Source organism: Pelobates fuscus, chromosome 7 (assembly GCF_036172605.1).
Source record: "Pelobates fuscus isolate aPelFus1 chromosome 7, aPelFus1.pri, whole genome shotgun sequence".
Classification (NCBI taxonomy): domain Eukaryota; kingdom Metazoa; phylum Chordata; class Amphibia; order Anura; family Pelobatidae; genus Pelobates; species Pelobates fuscus.
The window spans coordinates 123918340-123943297 of NC_086323.1; the positions used below are offsets into that span (position 1 = coordinate 123918340).

At 43.5% G+C, this 24958-nt stretch overlaps 2 protein-coding genes across 4 annotated transcripts in view; one reads left to right on the top strand and one right to left on the bottom strand.

Moving 5' to 3' along the window:
- RNF123 (ring finger protein 123) overlaps positions 1-24958 on the bottom strand; it is a 92953-nt gene that overhangs the window by 6286 nt on the left and 61709 nt on the right. For all 3 annotated transcript variants that reach the window (XM_063426545.1, XM_063426546.1, XM_063426544.1), the window contains exons 34-36: positions 24394-24469; positions 23553-23637; positions 7883-8025 (exon numbers count right to left, since the gene is read on the bottom strand). In XM_063426545.1, coding sequence (XP_063282615.1) covers positions 7883-8025; positions 23553-23637; positions 24394-24469 — 304 coding nt within the window. The remainder of the gene's footprint in view (positions 1-7882; positions 8026-23552; positions 23638-24393; positions 24470-24958) is intronic.
- The window catches only part of AMIGO3 (adhesion molecule with Ig like domain 3), a 455802-nt gene continuing 447161 nt past the window's right edge, over positions 16318-24958 (top strand). The window contains exon 1 of the mRNA XM_063426547.1: positions 16318-18741. Within this exon, the coding sequence (XP_063282617.1) occupies positions 16810-18273 (1464 nt within the window). The 5' untranslated portion in view covers positions 16318-16809 and the 3' untranslated portion in view covers positions 18274-18741. The remainder of the gene's footprint in view (positions 18742-24958) is intronic.

A 24958-nucleotide genomic window follows, 5' to 3' on the forward strand; every position in this document is an offset into this window, starting at 1 on the left:
CTTCAGCTATTTGCGGATGTTTCACCTTAATGCTCAAAAGGAGAAAAGCCTTTCAAGTCATTATGAAGCAATTGAGGGACCACCATCTGGCATACCGCTGGGGCACACAGTCAAACTACTGGTACACAAAGATGGCAAAATTTCAACTCGAGAGCGGATCCTCCATTAATTGGACATACCTATCACCCCTACTTCCAGAGGCCCCTCGGAACTTGCCAGAGTCCCACCAGAATAGAAAAGTGCTAGAAGGCATTGAACCTGGTACCACTGCGTTGCCACCCACGACATGCCTTTCTCGCAAGTATACGGGACTTACTTTACCCACTTACATGTTTAATGCCATCCATGTTGAAGTGCTTTCCCAATATGTTGTTTGGAATGACTACTTAGTAGCTCACTTAACAATGGCAGATAGACACCATAATAGTTCTCCGGAAAGGTTACGACAAAATGGCAATACTAGACGCCCTGCGGGGAAAGACGCCCCCACAGTTTGATGGCAGGACTCTAAATTTTTATGCAGACCTCTCCAAAGGCACCCTGGCTTGGAGACGGTCCCTCCAACCACTTACCACCCTACTCCGCCAAAAAGGCCTCAACTACCGCTGGCGACCAGCTCACACCCTCACGGTCCAACAGGGACCTGACTCGCATCAGATACGAGACTTATGTGACGCAGCACCTCTCCTACTATCCTTAGGCCTCACCATGGACTCCATCCAACCAAAAGGCCAGAAGAGCCAAGCTTCCCCGCAACACAGCTGGGACCCAACCAGGACTGTCCCGTTCGTCCTGCAGGGCCTCACACCGGACCCATACGCTACCATCAACACTTGAACAGTGATGGGCGATCACAGGGACTATCGGTTCCGACGACAAGCACGCATGTGGTAGTGGAATTATACCTGTTCAGTTTTGTCCTCAAATTTTTCCTGAAAACCAATTTCGACACTTTTCACATTCTAGGACCCTACCCATGGGTGGCATCGATTGTTCCGGGACGCTTGGACAGAGCAACACCATACCCACGTTACGCTTGCTTAGTCACCGACCCAGTTGGACACAATCACACAGCTTAAGCACTGTATGTCTTCGCGCTGTTCCATAAGCACTTGCTTTCTTTTCCTTTTATTAAGCATGCCGCACTTCGAAAAATGTGATCACCCATAGAACTAAGATTCCAGGCCAGATTGCTGTAAGCTACACACATAGCCCGCCTGTTATTTTTATTTAGACAGACTACACATAACGTGTTCCTAATTGTTCCATTTATTTTATTCTCTTACTCTTTTCCATTTACATGTAAACGGCAAATTAGCTCATTATCAACATATACTAGTTTACCCGTACTGGCATACCTTAACTATACACCACAACTACCTCCACTAATAGGGTACAGCAGGAATCGCTTTAACAGACTTGCTCACTTTGCTGGGTAGGTTAGTGGCACTGTAACGACCAGCTCCGCAGGGCTGGTAGACACCCTGGCTTACCTATTACGGCTACACTCATACTACACCCCACACCTACATTAGCATAATATATTTTACACAGTCACTCCACACTCCAGTAAGCTACATCGCACTCAACGACTAACTAACCTCAGAGGATCACTCATCCCCTCTCTCAGTTGCATTGTATACCGTATACCATGCACACCTATACGCATTCCCACTAAGAGGGAGTACACTACATGTCTCATCTGCTTGCTACCTCACTGTTGAATATAGCTTACACAGGTACAGCCTCATACCCTACTTAACTTCACGGTGATAATGCAAGTATATACCTTTACGCAGACTACAAGATGTTGAATGCTCTAAGATTAACAAGCATGCTTTATGTTGAGCATAGGTATGTCCCCGCAGCTGAGGCGCAGTAAGCGTCCAGGCCGTAATTGTTTGGAAATGCAACTGTCTGTAACGTAATATGTCATAGCCTATGTATCACTAAGCACCATACTTTTATCGTGCCTAACACGCACCATAAGCGTTTGAACTACCTAAACCTATTCCTTTGTACGCGTTTAACTTATAATTTAACTAAAAAGTGCACAAATGGGTTAACATAACCAACATGGGGGGGCGGAGCTTAGCGGGCAAAGCGGTCGGTCGCATGGTTGCGGGGCTCCCGACAATCGAGCTGACAAACCCCTTCTACAAACGAGCAAATACGACCCACATACGCTCCAGATACTCACCGAGACCCACACATCCTCAATGGGTCGGAAAATGAAAAAGGCGAGAGCCGAAAAACCACGACAAGGCATGGATATCGGGGCGATGTGGCGGCAAGCACAGGCCGCAACCGGAGCGCACATGGCGGCCATGCATGGCGGATGCTCTGATTTCTCGGACGGGACCTCTGAAGGAGAGGATGGGGACCACCCACAGCCCGAGACCATACAGGTACAAGCGCTGGTACAGGCACAGCCACCCATGAAAGCACCCACCCCAGTGACTATGGAGGCCCTAGGGGAACTCATGGCAGACCACCATAGAAAGATAGCTGCAGATGTGGCCCTACTTAGGGAGGACTTTAAACTCATCACAACCAGACTGGGAGCTGTGGAAGGCACCGCCAACAATCACACAACACAGATCGCAGAATTACAAACGGCATTACATAGCCTGAAGCAGCAAACCCTGCTCCACGAGCAGCTACTTGCCTCCCAAGAGGATAAACTTCGCCGTAACAACCTAAAACTTAGGGGAGTCCTGGACTCCGTCCCAGAGGCGGAACTACCACATTTGGCCAGAAGGCTTCTTACCACGCTAGTGACCCCGAAAGCAGCCAAGGCAATCACCCTCGATGGCATATTCCGCCTACCAAAGTCAGCGAGAGCCCCACCAACCGCCACAGGGGACCTCATAGTCCGGTTCCAGTCCATCAGTGACAAGCAGGCAATTATGGCGGCAGTTAGAGGCCAACCGACACTTACCTTTGAGGGGATGACACTATCCTTCTTCTCTGATCTATCAGGGGGGACATTGGCGTGGAGGAGATCCCTGGGCCCATTCACATCCCTCCTACGACGACACCAAGTCCGGTACCGCTGGGGTCCAGGGCACGCCCTTCAGATTGACCGAGGAGGCAGCTTTCATATAGTCCATAACATGCAGGAGGCCACGGAGGCACTAGGACTATTGAACCTCCCCACGACCGCGCTCACTACAGCGACAGACAAGGCTGGATCCACGCGCCCACTAGGGAGGAACGCAGCCGCCGCACCGGAGTTTGTCCCTCGACGATCCCCTGCAAACCCTTACGTGGCAGCCACTACATGAACTGGAGCTCGATAATATGGGACTCACTTTAGGACATACAATACCCCCACCGTCGACCATTTGCATGAGACTCTATATATGTTACAGCTGAAACGATTTCGAGTTTTAATTTTACACTACGGAAATAGTTTAATCTTTTAGTTTTTCTTTTTTTTTTTTTTTCACTAACCTCACCAGAACGTGCCTAATAAGTCCATGCCTACACATATGTTGACACACACAGTGCACACTATCTTACAGCATAGGGGCTTCCTACGCAGTACCACACCTCCACTGGACCCGCTTCAGCTGCGACGCGCCACCAAACGGTGACATCGGCAGATAAAGGTCTAACGTTGCAGGTCTGGTCTTATGCAGCACTAGGCTGTGACCCTTATGCCTATCACAGATCACCCATCACACTAGGCCGACCATCCTATCTTAGCAGCACTGCTTCCTACACTCACTTTACTCTTAAACCAGACAAAACGTATTACTGTTGACATTTTTGTACATATTACAGGAGCACCCACACTAATACCGACAATCAAAAGCACTCTCACGCCATCTATCTATGGCTCCCCCGAGCTTCCACACAACGCAACACAGCTCATACCAACATAGGATAACTCTCATGAACATCCATGCACGGCGAATCATTATGCTTCAGAACCTAACTCTATGTAACCCATAATATGCTGGCAGCTATTGCCCCCCACAGCCAAACCAGCTACACTCATCATGTGTCATAGCTATGTGTCCTGCGAATGTTATTCTCACACTGTTTTACTGCCATATGTCAACGCGACAACTTAATGCCAGTGGTGTTACTAGCTTATTCCTAAGTTTTTAATGTTTTTAGTTTTGCGACTGATAACCATCTTGCGAGAGGGTTTGCTTTATGTTAACTAGTTTTTGCTTATTTACAGTAGACGTACTCAACGTCCAAGTATTCACTTACACTCACAAAAAATGTGCAAGAAATCTGTATGTCATGACACTGTTATCTCATGTATGTTAAAATTGGGCTTGTACCGCTGTCGTGGCGCAGCAAGCTTGTTTTGTTCATGATTTGCACAATAAAACAAAGATTGACAAAAAAAAAACATAACCAACATATCTTGCTTAGTAACATGTTATTTCTTTTGTTCTACCGCGTATAAACGTTATAATTTTTCTATCCGTGTACCCACTAATGCTGATACTTGCATGCCGTATAACACTAGATAGTCTTACCACGTTTGAATATGTTTAAAAAATGTGCTCTCACCTCAATGCCACGTATGTATGAATCTGTGATATTGCTGTGATTATGTCTGCTGTTGTGGCAGCGTATATCCTTTTGTCAAACCATGCACGACAAAAATAAAGAATTAAAAAAAAAACAAAACAATGGCAGATAGATAGGATAGGACCATACGCACTACTAGCAAGAAATTAAGAAAAAAAAAATAAAGCATTTAACTAACACACACACAAAAAAAAAGTTTAGATCTTTATTACCACCTGGTTACACACTGCAGCCCTACATAAGGCTGCTTATGACGCGGTAACTGTTATATTTCATGTCGTACGGCGGCTGGTAGTCCCCTTTCTTGCCTCTCTGGCGCCACAGGTCTTCTACCACTGTACTTATAACCTACACAGAGGGTTCTATACTCTCATTATGCACCATGTTAAGTCTGTCAGCTTTAGTTTGGTTCAGGAAGAAGATATGTGCTTCAACTTCCGAGGCACCGTACTAATGTGCATAGCCATACGCTAGGGCTAGGCTCTTTCGTTATTGTATTTTTTTTTGTTTTGTTTTTCATTGCTCACGGTTTTGAATCTCATGTTTACACTTGGACAGGATTAACTCTTGTCAATTGCTGCCCCAATGCTGGGTACCTGGTGGATGTTTTATGCTACTATTCAACTAGGGTCTGGCCTCATGTTTCTCCACTGTCGGGGGGACGGCCCCTTGGTTTTACTTTCAGGGTTGCAATCAACACTACTAGTAATGGGAGGACTCGCCTAAGTCCCTCCTTGAAGACTAACCTCACACCACGTCAATATGTTTTCTTGTACAACCTCCATGAATATGTTCACTCTCAAGGTACGGGGGTTAAACATCCCCATAACAGGAAATTAAAAAAAGAATGGCGGACATTGTGAGTTTGTAGGAGACACATTTTAGGACAAATGGCCACACCTAGATCAAACTTAATGACTACCCTGTTCAATTCCATGCTGTGTCCCCCATGAAATCAAAAGGCCCAACAATTCTTATTGGCAAGAATGTAACCTTTTCCTTACAAATACAGGAAGGTTGATGCTCAGGGCAGATATGTCATTATTGTGGGTGTAATCAACAACTTACCATACACCATTGCCAACATTTATGCCCCAAACACTAACCAAACTAATTTCCTATGCCATGTCCTCCACAAACTGTGTAAGATCAAACAGGAAGTAACTGGCAATTTCAATCACATACTAGATATTAAACTGGACATGACACTTTCTCAAAAAGGTGCTCGGTATCAACCCCTCCGTCGCCAATGCACTAAGCTCCAAAAGCCACTTGCCTCTTTTCATAATTATGATCTGTGGAGATTGCACAATGTGAATGACAAATCTTAAACCAATTATTCCACAGTATAAAACACCTAATCACGTATAAATAACATCCTCATGTCAGGGCCCACCCTAACAATAAGTCAAACAACCTGGACCAACCTGGACCTACCACGCACCAGTCCTCTCAACCTTTGCTGACCATCATTGCAATTTGCAGCTCATGGAGGCTTAATATTTCCCTTCTCAAAGATCCCAATTTTGCCCATGAGCTTAGCAACTCTATAGGCAACTACTTTCAAGACAACACCACCCCTGAAGTTTCCCATCAGATCATCTGGGTGGCACATAAATCATGTGTGGCCTAATTATGAGGTGGGCTTCTTACCTACGCAAAAAATCTCATACGCAACTACTGGAACAACAACAACAACAAACTATATGACAAATATCAAAAACCAACTCCATCCGTCCCCGCTCCTCAGAACCCAAATAGCAAAGATCACCAGACAAATCCACAAATCAGCTCTAGAACAAAATGGGCTATCAGATGCAACTTCTGAAAGCCAAGCATCACACTCAGGGAAACAAGGCAAGTAAACTGCTGGCTGCATGATTAAGAGTTAAATGAGCACACCACAAAGTAGCATATTTGACAGTACAAGATGGCACCGAGATCATGACACCCAGGGAAATCAGCAATATCTTTGCAAAGTACTACACCTCACTAGCTAACTTACAATCTGACACCTGTACCCCCCAACCTCTGGACGAACACATAAATGACTACAAGGTCTGGGTACCCAGACTAATGACTCCACAACAGGACATACTAAGGCGCCCTATCACTGTAAAGGAAATTGTAGACACTTAAATTGTTTCCACTGGGGAAGTCGCCTGGCCTGGATGGCTTTGGTAACTACTATTACTGTAAATTTGGCAAGACTCTTGCTCCACACCTAGCCCTAGCATATTCGACCACGATCTCTACTCAATCACTCCATAGAGACATGCTCTTCGCTCACATAGTAACTTGCAAGTCTCCCCATGTTCCTCAGAACTTTAGGCCAGGTTCCTGTTGGACCCATTCACAAAATTGAATGAGTCCAGGCAGGCTTGCCTGCTCTACCCTCTCCTATACGTTCTGACACTGGAGTCTTATGGCTTGTTTGGTGCGTGCAGATCTGCGTTTAACAATGTATTTGCTATCCACTGATTTTCAGGTGGAGGGATTTTTTTTAGGTTTTAAATCATCTTTTATGCCACCATAACCCTACTGGATTATTTTCTATATATATATATATATATATCGATATATTGCTATGGAGTGGTTTAACCCCTTAAGGACCAAACTTCTGGAATAAAAGGGAATCATGACATGTCACACATGTCATGTGTCCTTAAGGGGTTAAAAAAAAAAAAAAAAAAAAGCTGAGTTGAGTATTGTTAAAAAAACTCCTTTGTCAATTATTCACAATTCACAGTTAAGTGAATATACATAAATAAAAAATAAATGTATTTACGAAACTGTTCTTGGACATACTAAAATGTGGCAAGTTTCCTATAGTTCTACATGAGTACTGTGAAGAGTTTACTCTTAATGTTACCGGTCACAGCTTGACACCCCAATACCCACCCTACCACATAAATCCAGTGGGCAAAAAAACCCAAAATATTTTTACCTTGTGCTGAATGTTAAATAAACATATGAGAAGAGCCAACCATTAAGGCCAAAAGACAAAATAATTGATCATCTACACACTACTTTGTCACCACGCAGTATTTAGACTATAAACTCTTGATCAAGCCTTGTTGGTTCAATTTTGAGATCTTTCTTCACTTAAAGGGACACTCCAGAAACCATAACATTCATTAGAATTACGTTGTTATGGTGCCAGTAGGTTCCTGGTGCCAGCTTCAGTCCAGAGCTGTGCAGCTCTGCCAGTGAACTTCAATCAAGTAGCCTCAGACATGGTGTCACTGATCAGCAGTACTCCATTTACAAAATGTTTTTGTTTTTTTTACAACTCAAAGACTTTCAAGAATGAAGGTGTACTTACAAGCCTGCAAGGAGAAATGCTTTTTGTTAGCAGCAGGGGAACCTGTTCCCAAGGTAGATGGTTCAATCTGTCCTAGAAGATACTGGATGGAGCGTAGCTGGAAGCAGGGGTCTGCCAATAGTACACTGGTGGCCCGTTGAGTCCTAAAGAAAGAAGAAAAAAAAAAAAAAACAACCAACAATTAACAGGGCACAGTATGACATGCCGAAGGATGGACTATAGAAAACATTCGAAGTCTGTCATTAACTCGATTGAAACTTACCCTTTTGAAAAATTATTTTTTTACTCCATTTAGTAGATATACCAGCCCCACATAAAAGATGCATGCATTTGTTCCTAAACGTTTTATTTCTGGGTATACAAAAAAAAAAAAAAAAAAAAAACAGCTCGCAAAAGCTCCAGACCTGCTATCTGCAGCCTTTGCAGGCTCTCTCTCCCCAATTACAGGCTTCATTGAGAAGCCTTTGTGCTGCGGCTACACACATGCACGTGTGGCTGTTTCTGTGCTTCTCATATAGCGGTCTTATAGTTTGTTAAGAAGCAGGGGGGGGGGGGGGGTGGAAGGAATGGAGCTAATGGTAGAGGAAGAAAACCTTCCTTTATCTACTGTAATCAGCACTTTTATAAGCCGCTGTGAAAATGACAGACACCAGACACAAAGCACTCCAGCAACCTGTCAGGCATTCCTGGCAAAGAAACACTATCCAGTGGTCCTGCGGTGGGTCACTCTCATACTGTGGGAGTATTCTTGGTGAATCCTAACTATTTACAGAACAAAGTCTAAGGGTATGGGTGAAAGTTGACATTTGTATTTTATTTTTTATTTCTATTTATTTTGTTTCACATTGATTGTTTTGCTTACACAATATATTTGTTTTAGTTGTTCAGAACTTGTATTCACTTTGCAAAACGTGAAACCCTAAACCTGAGGGAATGCTAGTTGCCTGCTCCGTTGTATACCAATACCATAACCAAGGCAACACCATGATTGAATTGCTTTCACTTTTTTCATGTAGGTTTTTATCTAAGTTCTTCAAAATAGGCAGATACCAAAAACGCTTCTAACAATGGGACTCTACTTCACGCTAGGCTTTCTTTACTGTGGAAAATGTATGTAACCTGTTTCGGATCCAAACTTTTGTTAATGGCACTACTGTTCTGTACTGATGTAATAGTAAACAAATGTCTTCCTAACAGTATGTATTGCTACATGACAGCACACTACAGTGGTTATGGTGCAGGAGTGCCCTAGCAACCTCTAAGTGTAAATAGTCAAACCATTTTGCAAACATGCTGGTCAAGCACCATTCACTTCCTCCATGACAGCCAGAAACTCCCAGCATTGAGGTAAGCCTTGAAGTACAGGAATTAGCTCACTGACAGTGATCAGCCAATGAGCCGGCCCTGCAAGGCAGGATTTAGCTCAGGAGAGCTAATGGAAGCTCTGTGAAACAGCGTATTGGAGGTGACCAGTGCCCAGCAAACCCCAGGTAAGTTGTCAAACCGTTTACTTTACTACTTACTTTGTGGTGGAGAGGGGTGCCAGGGTCCTGCTAGCTGCGTTCCTTTATTGGGAAACTCCAGACAGGATATGACAGAGCCCATTATAATGCACAATTATATATATATAATAAAATAAAAAACAATATAAAGATATAGTAACCCTCTTCCCAAAGGCACCCAAACCTGGGGCACCACACGAACCAATTGGCTGTGTGCAGTGCTCACATTGGCAGCAGCTCACCTTTGAGTGAATTAGCATGGCTGAAATTTCACCTTCAAGTCCTGACATCAATAATGTTACTAGGTATTCCCTCCGTGAGAGAGCGAGAACTACAAGGTCTAAAAAGACCCAGACTAGATCTCTCTGCACGCCACCATACAAAGGATACACAATGCTCAAGTTTGTTTGTGATGTATTTTCTGTAAATCCCAAAGTTCAACAGCTCAGGCCAGAAGCAATTTCCAGACCAGGGAGGGAGTGAACCTTTCATGAGTTATTAGCTACCTAAGAAAGCACAGAATTACTGAAGCACACTGACATGCCCCCACTGTATTAGAAACACAATGTGTGCAGATGTACCCCGATGTGACATGACTACCAGCTCCTTCACATTTTGTCATCTTCTCTGGAATCAACCAATCTCTTGAAATGCTTTGAAATACAACACACACACTGCATATGTCTTAACACTGGCACATTGTAACATGAATCCACACTAATAACTACAAATAAATAGTAAGTCACTGTCTTATACACCAAGCTATAGCTTGAGTGAGGTGTTTTTTTTTTGCATGTTTACTAGCATTTGGTTGTGTGTTGTGATTAAGAATGTTATGTCTATCGATGGTGACGTGGTCATGTAGCACACAGGATAGTTACACTAAGTTTATTGCAGGGGTTTATGGGAAGCATGCTGTGAGCTACAGGGAAAAAAAAAAGTCCCATTCGTCCTGGATCATTAATGCTGCATTTTAATTCTAGCTTCGCAAATTCAGTGCCATGTTATACATTGAAAATTACAGAGTATGGACATACAGAGTCCTTTATTTTCCCTGTACCAACATCCTTTATACTTGAGGATATTATTGGTCCTAGTGACATTAACAGATACTCATTATAGGGAGAATTCAGAGTGAATTTGAAATTTTTACGTAAAAAATAGCTGAACTGGAAGAATTCTCTAAGTCAGCAATGCTTTCAGTTTGGCTACTTTGGAATTAGAAATTCTCTTTCAATTCACTTTGAATTCTCCCTTTAGTGAATAACCCTTTAAGCGAACGTTTAACACTATGAGATTAGTTACTGCTATAACAACAGAGCAAGAAAGCAAAGTACTTTATTCCCAAGCTTTTTAAAATATCCAAACATCCAGGCCTTAGATTCATGACATCCCTAGATGGAATAGAGTGTTACTCCTTTAAGATCTCGGTGTGGTAGCACAGCTCCTTGGTCCCCTTATGCTTGTGCGGCATCTTGCATCCTGAGCAAAATATCTTCAGAGCATCTCTACCGAGCATGCTACGGCCCCTTGTGATATTGCATTGTATTAACGGAGACCCTTCATCCCTCGCTGCCCTGGCCTAATACGATGTTGATGTAACAGTCACTTAAGGGATTGCCCACGTAGGATGCTAGTCAGCATCTGGAGACATGCTTTTCTTCTTGTCAAACCTTTTGGTCGGCTACAGTGGATAATTATATTTCACAAGCAATAAATACAAAACCATCAGCTGCACTTATGCTTTATTAACCATTCACAGAGCACATGTTATTGAGATGTGAGTCTGGTATTGGAGATCGGACAGTGCAGAGTGGGGTGCAGGGACACAGTTCTGTGTGAACAAGAAGTACTGGTATAATGGACAGGGTGAATGAGAAGTCTTGAAATAGACAGAACTGCTTGAACAAAGAGTACTGGAAGGATGGAAAGAGCGGTGTAGATAAATAGGGTTACCAGATGATTAATTCAAGATGTTCTATAAAAAAAATATATATTTCAGATTTGTATTCATTAAAATACAGCAATGAAGAGGGGCGGGGCCGGACCGCCGAGCTGGACGGTCGCAGGCAAGCAGAGCTCCTGCAACTTTACACTAAAAACGACTAAAATTAAGTCTTTCAGACGAAAAGCAGACCGACAGTATGGTATTTGCAACAGAGGGACTGCTGGATCCAGGGAGAGGCTGGCTCACGAGCTGCAGTCCCCTGGAGGAGAGATCTTAGCACATCGATCTGAGGCTTTTCCCGGCGGTGAGTGGGGCGGATGGCCGCTGCCCCACTATCCTGCAACGCAGCACCCAACCTGAAGCGGGAATCTAGGCGGTCCTGGCCCTGTTCCCCCCCTATGGACCGGGGGGTGATCCCGGTCCTCACCCTGGAGCCTTGACCGGGAAGCCGCAGCTGAAGCTGGGGGATCACCCCGCTAGACCCAAGATGGCGGACGCCATGTGCGTAAAGAGACAAGGGAGAACCAGCACCCTGCACCGAAGCCCATGACCGCCAACGCACCTACTGCCTCCAGGATCGGCTGAGACATAAGGCGGGATTTTATCACTCAGCCCCGCGGCGAACTGAACCAGCAACGACAACGGCGGCGCAAGGGAAATAGAGGAAATCCATGCACTGCTTGTTACCGCCTGAACGGACTATGCCTGTCATGGACGCAAAGACGGACCACTCACTCACACTCAGCCGGTAACACCACCCAGGCATAGCTAATTACATGCAGTTGTCACCAAGCTCCCCTCTATGACTAATTCCAGCCCCTCGAATACTGAGAGGGATGAACATAATGATGCACAGCAACAACCCCAGAGAAACCACGACGGCGCAACATGGCTGGATTAGGTCTGGAAGCCTGCTATAATAGACACTAAACTCATGTCACAGGATAGTGGGACTCCCATCAAATATGAGGTCCTAGGGCCACCATGAAGACGGCTCCCCGCGGACGCAGCAGGGGCGATCCTGGTCGGCCGGGGTGACATTACTACTAAAGCGATGTAATTGACATTAACATGATGCTAGCAATTGCATGCTTATTGCTTACATTCTCATGATATATTTTATATGTCAGCACTGCTTAGTAACTTAAGAGCATAGTAACTAACTTTATCTGACTGCAATTTCATGCATGCTTACCGTCCACGCATAATGCAATAGTTTACGCATAGTTCTAGCTTAAATTAACCATGTAGCTACTTACACGAGCGACTGTTTTCAATTGTTATTATTAAAAAATGTGCCTGTTCATTCTGTGCCCCGCATGTTGAGCGTGGGAAAAGTTGGAGGACTGCTTTTGGGGCACCTCTTACCTGCCTGTGATGTATATATATGCACAACAAAAATAAAGAATTTAAAAAAAAAAAAAAAAAATACAGCAATGAAGTATTTTATTATAGGCAAAGTAACATGTGCTCTGTGAAAAGGAGAGCTCTGTAACAGTGGAAGGAGCCGTGTGAAGGAGGAGCTCTGTGACAGTGGAAGGAGCCGTGTGAAGGAAGAGCTCTGGGACAGTGGAAGGAGCCGTGTGAAGGAAGAGCTCTGGGACAGTGGAAGGAGCTGTATGAATGAAGAGCTCTGGGACAGTGGAAGGAGCCGTGTGAAGGAAGAGCTCTGGGACAGTGGAAGGAGCCGTGTGAAGGAGGAGCTCTGGGACAGTGTTAGAAGCTGTATGAATGAAGAGCTCTGGGACAGTGGAAGGAGCAGCTCTGGGACAGTGGAAGAAGCTGTGTGAAGGAGGAGCTCTGGGACAGTGGAAGGAGCCGTGTGAAGGAAGAGCTCAGGGACGGTGGAAGGAGCCGTGTGAAGAAGAGCTCTGGGACAGTGGAAGGAGCCGTGTGAAGAAGAGCTCTGGGACAGTGGAAGAAGCTGTATGAATGAAGAGCTCTGGGACAGTGGAAGGAGCAGCTCTGGGACAGTGAAAGAAGCTGTGTGAAGGAAGAGCTCTGGGACAGTGGAAGGAGCAGCTCTGGGACAGTGAAAGAAGCTGTGTGAAGGAGGAGCTCTGGGACAGTGGAAGGAGCCGTGTGAAGGAAGAGCTCAGGGACGGTGGAAGGAGCCGTGTGAAGAAGAGCTCTGGGACAGTGGAAGGAGCCGTGTGAAGAAGAGCTCTGGGACAGTGGAAGAAGCTGTATGAATGAAGAGCTCTGGGACAGTGGAAGGAGCAGCTCTGGGACAGTGAAAGAAGCTGTGTGAAGGAAGAGCTCTGGGACAGTGGAAGGAGCAGCTCTGGGACAGTGAAAGAAGCTGTGTGAAGGAGGAGCTCTGGGACAGTGGAAGGAGCCGTGTGAAGGAAGAGCTCAGGGACGGTGGAAGGAGCCGTGTGAAGGAAGAGCTCTGGGACAGTGGAAGGAGCCGTGTGAAGGAGGAGCTCTGGGACAGTGGAAGGAGCAGTGTGAAGGAGGAGCTCTGGGACAGTGGAAGAAGCTGTGTGAAGGAGGAGCTCTGGGACAGTGGAAGGAGCTGTGTGAAGGAGGAGCTCTGGGACAGTGGAAGAAGCTGTGTGAAGGAGGAGCTCTGGGACAGTGGAAGGCGCCGTGTGAAGGAGGAGCTCTGGGACAGTGGAAGGAGCCGTGTGAAGGAGGAGCTCTGGGACAGTGGAAGGAGCCGTGTGAAGGAAGAGCTCAGGGACGGTGGAAGGAGCCGTGTGAAGGAAGAGCTCTGGGACAGTGGAAGGAGCCGTGTGAAGGAGGAGCTCTGGGACAGTGGAAGGAGCAGTGTGAAGGAGGAGCTCTGGGACAGTGGAAGAAGCTGTGTGAAGGAGGAGCTCTGGGACAGTGGAAGGAGCTGTGTGAAGGAGGAGCTCTGGGACAGTGGAAGAAGCTGTGTGAAGGAGGAGCTCTGGGACAGTGGAAGGCGCCATGTGAAGGAAGAGCTCTGGGACAGTGGAAGGAGCAGCTCTGGGACAGTGAAAGAAGCTGTGTGAAGGAGGAGCTCTGGGACAGTGGAAGGAGCCGTGTGAAGGAAGAGCTCAGGGACGGTGGAAGGAGCCGTGTGAAGGAAGAGCTCTGGGACAGTGGAAGGAGCCGTGTGAAGGAGGAGCTCTGGGACAGTGGAAGGAGCAGTGTGAAGGAGGAGCTCTGGGACAGTGGAAGAAGCTGTGTGAAGGAGGAGCTCTGGGACAGTGGAAGGAGCTGTGTGAAGGAGGAGCTCTGGGACAGTGGAAGGAGCTGTGGGAAGGAGGAGCTCTGGGACAGTGGAAGGAGCCGTGTGAAGGAAGAGCTCAGGGACGGTGGAAGGAGCCGTGTGAAGGAAGAGCTCTGGGACAGTGGAAGGAGCCGTGTGAAGGAGGAGCTCTGGGACAGTGGAAGGAGCAGTGTGAAGGAGGAGCTCTGGGACAGTGGAAGAAGCTGTGTGAAGGAGGAGCTCTGGGACAGTGGAAGGCGCCGTGTGAAGGAGGAGCTCTGGGACAGTGGAAGGAGCTGTGGGAAGGAGGAGCTCTGGGACAGTGGAGAGAGCTGTGTAAGTGAAGAGCTGTAGAACAGTGGTAGGTGCTGTCTGAGTGGACAGCTGTAGAAGAGTGGTAGGTGCTCTGTAAAGGAAAATCTCTGTAATAATGGAAGCTGTAGAACAGTGGAATGTGCCGTGTAAATGAAGAGCCCTGCACGGTGCTGTGTGAATAGCAAGTACTGGAATTCTGCAACAGTTTATGAATATAACACAGGAAACAGAATGCAAATTTGTTATAAAGGAAAGATGTTAGGATGTGAGATTATTAGATTGAATTTCACACAGTAGGTCTCTCTCACTCCCGGTCGAAAAGTAAATAGAATTACACCCAGGGGACTCCCAGCTCAGATGTCTTTCCCATTAATTCCTTGTAAAGTGAAGCTAGGAGTGGGATGGAAATGCTCACATTACGGATCCCAGCGCTGAGAAGCCTCCGGATAACGGCACAGACCGCATACCCCTTACACTGCGCCATTAACACTTTGACAGAAGCGTTGGCTAATTTAACCTATTCCATTTTCACTCCTGTATTATAAATTATCCACAAGAGAACATGGGGAGGCTTAAGCGAAGGGTCATAAAAATATACCATTTGGAGCTAACGAGAGGATGCCATTATTTCTCATGATAGTAAATGTGGAATTTTATGAGTGAGAACCCGACAGACTAATCTTCATTATTAGCATTGGGATTGTTGTTGGTACATTTAATCATTTTCAAGTGCAAACAAGGTGCACATAATAGCAAATGATTCCACCGGAAAGGGCACAATTAGCTTTTGCTACTTCTCTAGTCCATCCTGGAGTCTTGATAAAATCAGATAATAAATCTCAAAACAAGCTGTAAATATCACTGGTATTTTACAGGAACCTTATCTTAGAACTGCCACTATCTGTACCCATCATTGATCTATTACACTAATCCTATATCTGTCCTGTATCTATCACTCTTCTATTATAGAACCTATCACCCTAGAACTCCACTGTCTCCATCACTCAGTTATTACAGATCCACACATCCTGTATCTGTCCTGCCTCTATCACTGCTCTATTACAGTTCCACTAACCATATTATATGTGTCCTGTACCCAACACTGCTCTATTATAGAACCCATCACCTTTTTTATGTCCTGCACTTATCTCGTTGTTAAAGCACAAGACCCCTCACCCACTACTGGACTGGACTGTAGATTCACCATCTAAATGTCCTATTTTAGTCATCGTTACACTGGTGCATGGAGGTCTGATGTCTTGGCAGATTTCCCAGCTGGCCTCTTAGTTTTATTCCCACACTATGCTGAGCAGGGATCATGGTCCATGCCTTTTTGAGTTTCTGTAAGAAGAAAATTGGTCATTCGGATAATTCAAGGAAGGAGTATCCTCCACCAGCCAGAACTCCTCCTTTCGAAGTACATCCAGCCAATGGAACTCAAAATAGAAATAAATAAACTTCCATTCTCAAGAACAGGGAGGGAGGAAGGGGAGGGAAAGATTGAGAGGGAGAGAGAGAGATAAGTGGATTCAGCATAGTCAGCCGCAATCAGCTGTGAGCAGAATCCAGCATTGATTTAACTCTGTTAAGTCGGTGTACAATGACAGTAGCATTCAAGCAGACAACTACTCAAAATAATTCTGAGCTTTGCAAATGAAACAACTAACAAGTCAAGTATGCTACATAATTTCATTCCAAGAAGAGGGGACAAATTCTAAGGGCTTAAGTCGAACACCGTGACAGAAAAGTTTGCATTCTCCAGAAGACATGCATAATATTGGAAAACTGCTCAGCTCATCGGTTTAAAAGAACAACTTGCAGGTACCATCTGATAACAGGCACAAATCTAGGGTTAAATGTCTGAATTCTCTTTTTCTCTTAATAATGAATATCCTACCTTTTATTGAACTACATTTATTTACGTGGTTTTGGTGATGATACTTGACAGGGCTGAAGACTAACATTTTTTTACAACCTGATAATGTATATCTGGCAGAAAGAATGGGCAGAGAAGCTGCTGCTGATCTTCATTCTAGGACTCTTGGACAAACGTTCAACCTCTGTGGGTTGCCCTTCATCTTGCATTTGTGCCTCTGACCTCCTTAGCTGTGTCAGAAAAGGCCTCCATCATGTTCCTGCAAACCTGCCTGCAACTTCTTCTAGCTTGGACTTCAGCCACAACAACATCAGTCATCTATACAATAACTGGCTGCTTGGACTTCCACGTCTGCACATCTTACGTCTTAGTAACAACCATATAAAAAGGCTTCCTCCTCATGCTTTTCATAATGCCTCCAAGCTGCGGCATCTAGACCTTTCTTCCAACTTCTTGGAGAGTATTCGGGAAGAGTTGTTCCAACATCTCTCCAGTTTGGAGGAACTTCTTCTGTACAAAAATAGCATCAAGCATGTGGATGATGGCGCCTTTGTCCACTTGAGCAGCATTCGTAAAATCTACCTAAGCTGGAACAAACTGACCAGTTTCTCATTTAGCTCCTTGCAAAATCTCACTAACCCCAATCTACGCACCTTGGACCTCTCCTCCAACCACTTTCTAAAGTTGCCTGTGGAAGAGGTTTCTTCACTGCCAGCATTTATTAAAAATGGTCTCTACTTACACAACAATCCTTTAACTTGTCACTGCTCACTTTTTGCGCTTTTCACTCATTGGGATCACCGTCACTTTTCCTCTGTGGTTGACTTTTCCAGGGAATACACTTGCCGATATATGGGACACCCACGTGCTGTTGTGCATATTCTACAGACCCAGAAAGGGTTTGACAATTGCTCTATGGATACAATGCATGGGTTTCCTGACACTGGTGTGAGAGTTCTTGTTGGCAAGCATCTCATGGTGACATGCAATAGCAGTTTTTCCCAGGAGAATACAACCTACCTGTGGATTACACCCACGTACGACTTCATATTCCCCCCAGGTAACAACAATCAGAGTATTAAAATTCACCCAAATGGTAGCCTGGAAATCAACAAGGCACAAACCTGGAACTCTGGAATTTACTTGTGCATTGCAGTAAATAGAAGACTTAGCTATAATTTCACTCATGAAGTCAATGTGACTGTGCATTACCCCAAACATGATGGAGAGTCATTTAACACTGGTCTTACCACGCTCCTAGGCTGTGTAGTGACCCTAGTTTTGGTTTTCATCTACCTCTACATGACTCCTTGCCGCTGCTTTCTCTGCTGCTCCAGACCTCTGCAGACTCCAAGTCCACCACAAGAAAGCAGTGCTCAATCATCCATTCTTTGTGGAACTCCACCTGCCACAGACGGACCTATTAACCGTAAAGCTGGGATCAGCCGGCATGTGGTCTTTTTGGAACCAATCAAGGAGGGAGGGGCAGAGAAGAAGCCAAAGTTTCTTCAACTCAAGTCAGGCTCTGACAGCTCTGTGTTTTCTGACAGTCCCATTGTGTCTACATAGGGTGAATACAATAAGGGTATACTAGAACCCAGATGGGAATTCCATGAATCTTGGTCATGTGATCTAGACACATTATATTGACTTTTGTTGAACAGAACAGCATGGAACCATCATCACAGTGCATGACAGTTGGTATCATGCAGCATGCTACAAAAGCATGCCACCTAGGCTTTTAAGGTCAGTAGAGACTATGCTACCAATGTAGTCCACCATGGTAGAGTGATCCTTCAGCTGGAGACCTTCAAAAAAAATGTTTTTTATATTTTATTGATGATGCATGCTGCCTGAAAACTCTTTAGCAAGGTTCCCAAGATTTGTTTGTTTTTCGGCACCCAAGTTCCTTGAAAACAGTAAATTTAGAATGTAAGTGAATAGAAAAGGTTAAGCATTGGAAGATCAGAGGTCCACTTTGCACTGTGTTCAGGGTAGTGCATCGACAGCTAGACTCTGTTTTAAAAATGTACAAAGGTGGGGGGGAATCAACATTGTTCATTATAGCTGCATCTTCCCTTTGTGTTTTAAGATAATGCCTGGTTATTTTCATTATAATAAAACCTTAATTCTTCCACTCGTGTGGTTTTGCTTGTCTTGAGAAGCTAAAGAAAAATCTCTTTATACGGGAAAACTGCAATTACTTTTTAAACACATACTTATGGCTAACGGAGTTCTGCAGAGCTTAATATCAGCAGAAAGCAGAAACTGGCGTATAGGAGGGTATTAGAGGTGAGAAGAGAGAGGAGATCCACTGGGACTAAATCTTAATGCAAAAACACTCTAGCACTTAAAAGGCTGGGACACTGCACAGCGATGTGTTGGGGTCAGCATGAATTTGCCATCTTCTTCACTTAAGAGAGGGCACCAGGATAAAGCAGATCCACTTTAATTTCAGCTAACAATCCTTCATCCACACCCTAATCACCAGTTCAGGGCCAGCAAGAAGTATGAATACAATGCGATTAAAAATTAGAACAAGCATATCCTTTTTTTAAATCCCAAATTGGTGTGCAGAATAAATGCCCTAGTGGGGGAAGATAAGAATATTGTAAAATAACACTTTACCAAAATAGCAAATAACCGACATACTGTATAATTAAATAAGACCATAAATACTTAATTATACACAATATATATATATATATATATATATATATATATATATATATATATATATATATATATATATATATATATATATATATATATATATATATATATATATATATATATATATATTTAGATTTTCCCCAGGGCTGTACTAGAGAGGTGCTTTATCAAGCTTTGTTCCAGCCCTAAAATGGCTCATTTAGTGTATACTAGATTTGTCACAAAGACCCGAAATAGGTATTTTCACACGCACCATAGACTATGCTTAATAAAGTGTTGTCCACAGAGACGTGAGAACATTTTTATTTTTTTTGGTTGATTATTTTAGATTTACTTCAAGCTGTACTACCACCTGAGACATATAATAAGATTTTTATTTTATTTTTCTGAAAATATAAATGTGTAATTTCTGTTTTGTTTGGTGCAGCTTTTTTTCCTGTCAGCTGATGGGCAATTTCAACGGAGGTAAACCACTTTAATGTGCAGGATAACGTGCCCGTGATATTGCTGGAAATGTTTTTTTCTAGTTTCTATTACATTTTTGCCATAAAAGTGATCACACTCCATCCACATATACCTTAAACAGTTAATTGATTTATTCAGCTAAATTAAGGATCTGTACATTCATTTTCCCTTATGTGCACCATCCCAAGCAGCATACAATAGAGAAACACCTCATTGTGAGATGACCATTAGACATGTACAATGGGCATATCTCCTTTATATACTGGCAATGTCTTTTCCCGTCCTAAGTTAGAAAACAGACTTCATTCAGGCGAGATATAATCATACCGAGACCTACCTACCTACCTACCTCCCTCTAAGTTGTATGTTTATTTTTCTATTTATTGTGTTTCAATTGCATTTAAAGGACCACTATAGACACCCAGACCACTTCAGCTCAATGAAGTGGTCTGGGTGCCAGGTCCAGCTAGGTTTAACCCTTTTTGCTGTAAACATAGCAGTTTCAGAGAAACTGCTATGCTTATAATAGGGTTTATCCAGCCTCCAGTGGCTGTCTCATGCGCATTTAGCCGGTGACGTCAGAAGAGGGAGGAGAGCCCCGGCGCTGGGAAAAAAGTTAAGGGATTAACCCCTTCCTCCCCCTTCAGCACCACGAGTTTGTTTTCCTGGCACTATAGTGGTCCTTTAATGATCTTAGGTTTGGTCCCTTTATGAAGTTTTCCCTAGTTACTATATACAGTGTGGATCCTACAAAGGATCACAAAAATATCCAGGATTTAAAGTTCCACAGATAACAAATATATAAGTAATCTACATGAGCACTTGAGAATCTACACAGAAATGCTTTAAGAATAATTTCATTTTAATGCCATGCCTAGTACGGCAAGAACAGTCTCAAACAATCAAAACTATTTATATTTTTAAACATTTTTTTATTGTGGATTTATTTTTGTGCTTGGGATAGCCTGTCCATATATGTTACATGCACGGCATGTGATATGGTATGCAAGTGTCTAGTTGGTGACCGATGGAATATTTTTAACTAGTGCTTCAAGAACCTCCAAAATGAGACCGGCTCACTCACTGGTGGATATCCCTGGCTCCAAAAAAAAAAAAGAAAAAAGCTTGGCTGATCTCCCCTTTATCTTGTTGTGTGAATCCTCTATACTCCTTTAAAGGAGTACACTTTAATACTTTATTTTCTGATATTTGTTTCTAGCTTTTGATTAACACTCAAAATATCCAAACCAAGTAATATGAATAATGGGGTAATACCAGCAAGAACTTTGGTCAGGTTCAAATACTAAGTAAGTGTGGCCAATAGGAATATACATTTTCAGCAGGTTACACATCCATACTCCAGTGAATATTAATAAGTGGATATTGCATTGTAGTATTTAACACCACTATTCTGTGACTCATTTAAAAGATTTTGTCCCCACTCTCCTAATTTTTTCATGAAATGCCACAGTGGCTCCCTTAAATAAAAGGGTAATACAAACGTGGACATTTTGCTCACTATCACTAGAGGTATAAGCCACACCCCCATGACGTGGCACACCAAGATCAAAATGAGGCTGTTGCATTTCTCATGCAGAGGGAATCTGTCAGGATGGAGGATGCTCTGCAGGGTTGGATCAGTCCGATATAAAATGCTTTCATCAGGGTACAAAGCAGGGATCCACGGAAGGGCAAGCTATTCGAGTTGTCAAATCTTAGCAATCTTTTGCACTCAGTTTTAGTTTGTCTTTAAATGAGGACTATTTCAGTATATTAAAAATTCTGAGCTTTTTTTGTTTTCTAAATAACTTGGTATTGTAGGGATAAAAGGTGGCATTCAGTCCATTTCTATTAAACTGCGATTCCACACAACCCTTAAAAATGGTTATGACACCTACAACACCAGGCCATGAGACACACTGATACCTGCTTTAAGTTCCACTTCAAGTTGCATATATTAAAAAGTGCACTTAACTCTTACAGGAATACCATAGCGCCAGGAACACAAACATGTATTCCTGACCCTATAGTGGTATAAACACTATCTAGCCCCCTCTCCCCTCCCATCCCCCTAAATATAGTCAAATCTTACCTTTATTCCAGTTTGCTGGAGCTGGTTCTGCCCCTGTCCTGCCTCCTTGGCTAAAATCATCAGAAGTGATGATCTGAGACAATCAGAATCCTTTCCCAATGGAAGGGCCGAGATTGTCAAGGAGGTGGGCAGGGACTGAGCCAAATGCTACCCTGCCCAATCAGCATCTCCTCAGAAATGCAATGAATAAATGCATCTCTATGAGGAAAGTTCAGTGTCTCCAAGAAGAGGGTGGATACCAGGGTTAATTTTGTAGACTAACAATTTTAGTTGACTAAAATAGTTGAGATTAAGTCAACTAAAACTAGACTAAAACTAAAAGAATTTGGATGATAAAAATACGACTTAAACTAAAATGGCGTTTTAGTCAAAAGACTATGACTAAAACCAAATAGAAATTTGCCGCCAAAATTAACATTGCACAGAGTGGCTGTGGAAGGGGCAAACGAGACAGACCTGGTCGTGGGAGAGAGAGGCATAGAGGGGCAGGGAAGACACAAAGGGGCTGGGAACGGGGCAAGAGAGACAGATAAAGGCTTTTTCTAAACCCATTAGATTTTAGTCATGTCGACTAAAATCTACTGGAGATTTAGTCTACTAAAACAATTCAGATGATTAAATAATTACTAAAACGGCTTTTAGTCAAAGGACTAAAATTACAAAATTAACACTGGTGGAGACACTAAATTGCAGCACACTGTGCAGCACTGCCCCAGGAAGCACATCAGCAGCCATCTGGCTGTATCACTAGGCTGTAAGGTAAACACTGACATTTCTCTGAAAAGACAGTGTTTGCTGTAAAACGCCTGCAGGGACTGCCTATACTCACCAGAAGAACTACAATAAACTGTAATTTCTCTGGTGACTACATTGTCCCTTTAACTAGGTTAACCTCTGAATATTTGTGGCAAGCAATGAATATTCTTAGACAAACAAACATACCTCTGCGTACCCTTTGACCTCTTGTCAGCATATTATTCTCAACCATATTAGCATAAATTCCCTCTCCTAGCCACCATTGCAATCACACCTAAATTTCAGTTGTCAGAACCGCTCCACATCAGCAAAGACCACTTATCTCATTCACATTCTCCCTCATCCCTCCATATTTTAATTCAATTCTAGCTCATCCTCCCATATTTTTATGTCATCAATACCTTTCTATATTGGGTGTTTGGCCATCTCTAATCCACATAAGCCTTCAAATCTTTTTCTGTATCCAATTAATTTCCTCCATTTTAAATATCACCAACACCCAACGATAAAAAAAAAAACATGCCTCCACAACTACCCTTCTCCATATAAAGCGTCCTCCTATCCTTTCTGCAAGGAAAAGGCACACCAACAGAACATGTTTAGCTCCTATCTGTTTGGTATCCAAGGGAACTCACACCAGTAGTATCAAACCCAAGTTAAAGCACAAATACAAAAGGTGTTACTTTTTTTGCACAACCAGGCAGTTTTATATTAAGAAATGTAATAAAAATAAAATCTCACCTCATCTCGGCATGGGTAAACACTACCTCACTGACTAATCTATATCAAATCTGCAAACGGCCTGTAAAGTCTGTGAGAGTAGGCAATGAAATATTTCAAGGAAAAGCATGTAAAAACCTACCCCTGAGCGTCACTATCAACCAGAAGTCGAACCAAGATTCCAGTGACAGCAACCAGGATGGGATAGTGATCCACACTCTCCAACCCTGCCCGGGGAAGTGAAAAGGCAAGAGGTTAGGGATTGTGCTAGCAAGAAATTCATTAAAATGACATCTGAGATTTATTGTCCCAGGGACATTTTTTTGGAGCTTGGCACAATGGGTGTTTTTGTGTATAGATCATCCCACTGAAGTTTTACTGCTCAATTCACGGCCATTAAATCAGGTTTGTTTCTGTTTATGGAGACCTAGCCACACCTCCCTGGCTGTGACTAGCAACTTGTTAAATGGTTTAATTTTCAATCAAATGCAAGTTGCTTTAGAAGTTTTTATCTCCTGCTCAGTAAATTGGACTTCAATTACATACAGGAGACCTTTGCAGGTCTACCAAGCTATTAACAGAGCAGGAGATACATTCCAACTTAAACAGAATTTGCAATAAAGGAAGTTTAAATATTAGATGACCGTCTACAGGAAGTGTTTAGGAAGGCTGTGTAAGTCTTATACAGAAAGGTGTGACTAGGGCTTCTTAAACAAAGTGACTTAAGTTTTAAATAACAGAATTGAGCAGCAATACTACAGGGACATGATCTACACACCAAAACTGCTTCATTAAGCTAAAGTTGACTATATTGCACCATTAAGTCAATGAATACTGCACCCCTAACTTCATCTCACAGCACATATGCACACTTAAAACTACCAGAGAACACCAGCACAAAACAGCAGGACTGTGTAATGTATAGTGTGGACATAATATACTTGGAACACCATACACGCTTTTTCATTGTTTCATTACCTTACCTGGAAGTCGGAGATTGACTACTCGGTCAAACAGATTCCTCTCCGCTGTCACCCGATTTAGCACCTGATTCAATAGCTGTAGAAAAGAGAAGCTTTTAAAAATTTTGAGGCAAAAACAGAAGTTTATGTATATTTCCTTTTTTATATAATTATGAACAGTGCTCTATTACGTTGTTCCTCCACTTCTTCCCTGGACAGACCGACAGACAGGATTGACTGAAAATCATTGCAGAAAATACATTTGCTGAGAAACACCACCAAAGACCACCGTCCAAGAGCTTCCTGGTTGCTAACGGACTTTTGGCCGCCGTACTTTTGCTTTCCTGTGGGGAGGGCTTAATGCACTCATCAGGCATTAGCTTCCCCCCCCCCCCCCCCCCCTCCGTCAAATGACAGAGCGCCGACCCAGCACTAGGGACATTGGTGCTGGAATCAGGTTAGTTACTAAAGTCACTAAGTGACTTTAGCTGCATGGGGGGTTTGGGAGGAGGAGGGGCAAGGAAGGGGGCACCAGAGGGCGCTTTAGTATTAGAAATACAGACCTGTATTCCTAACACTTAAGAAT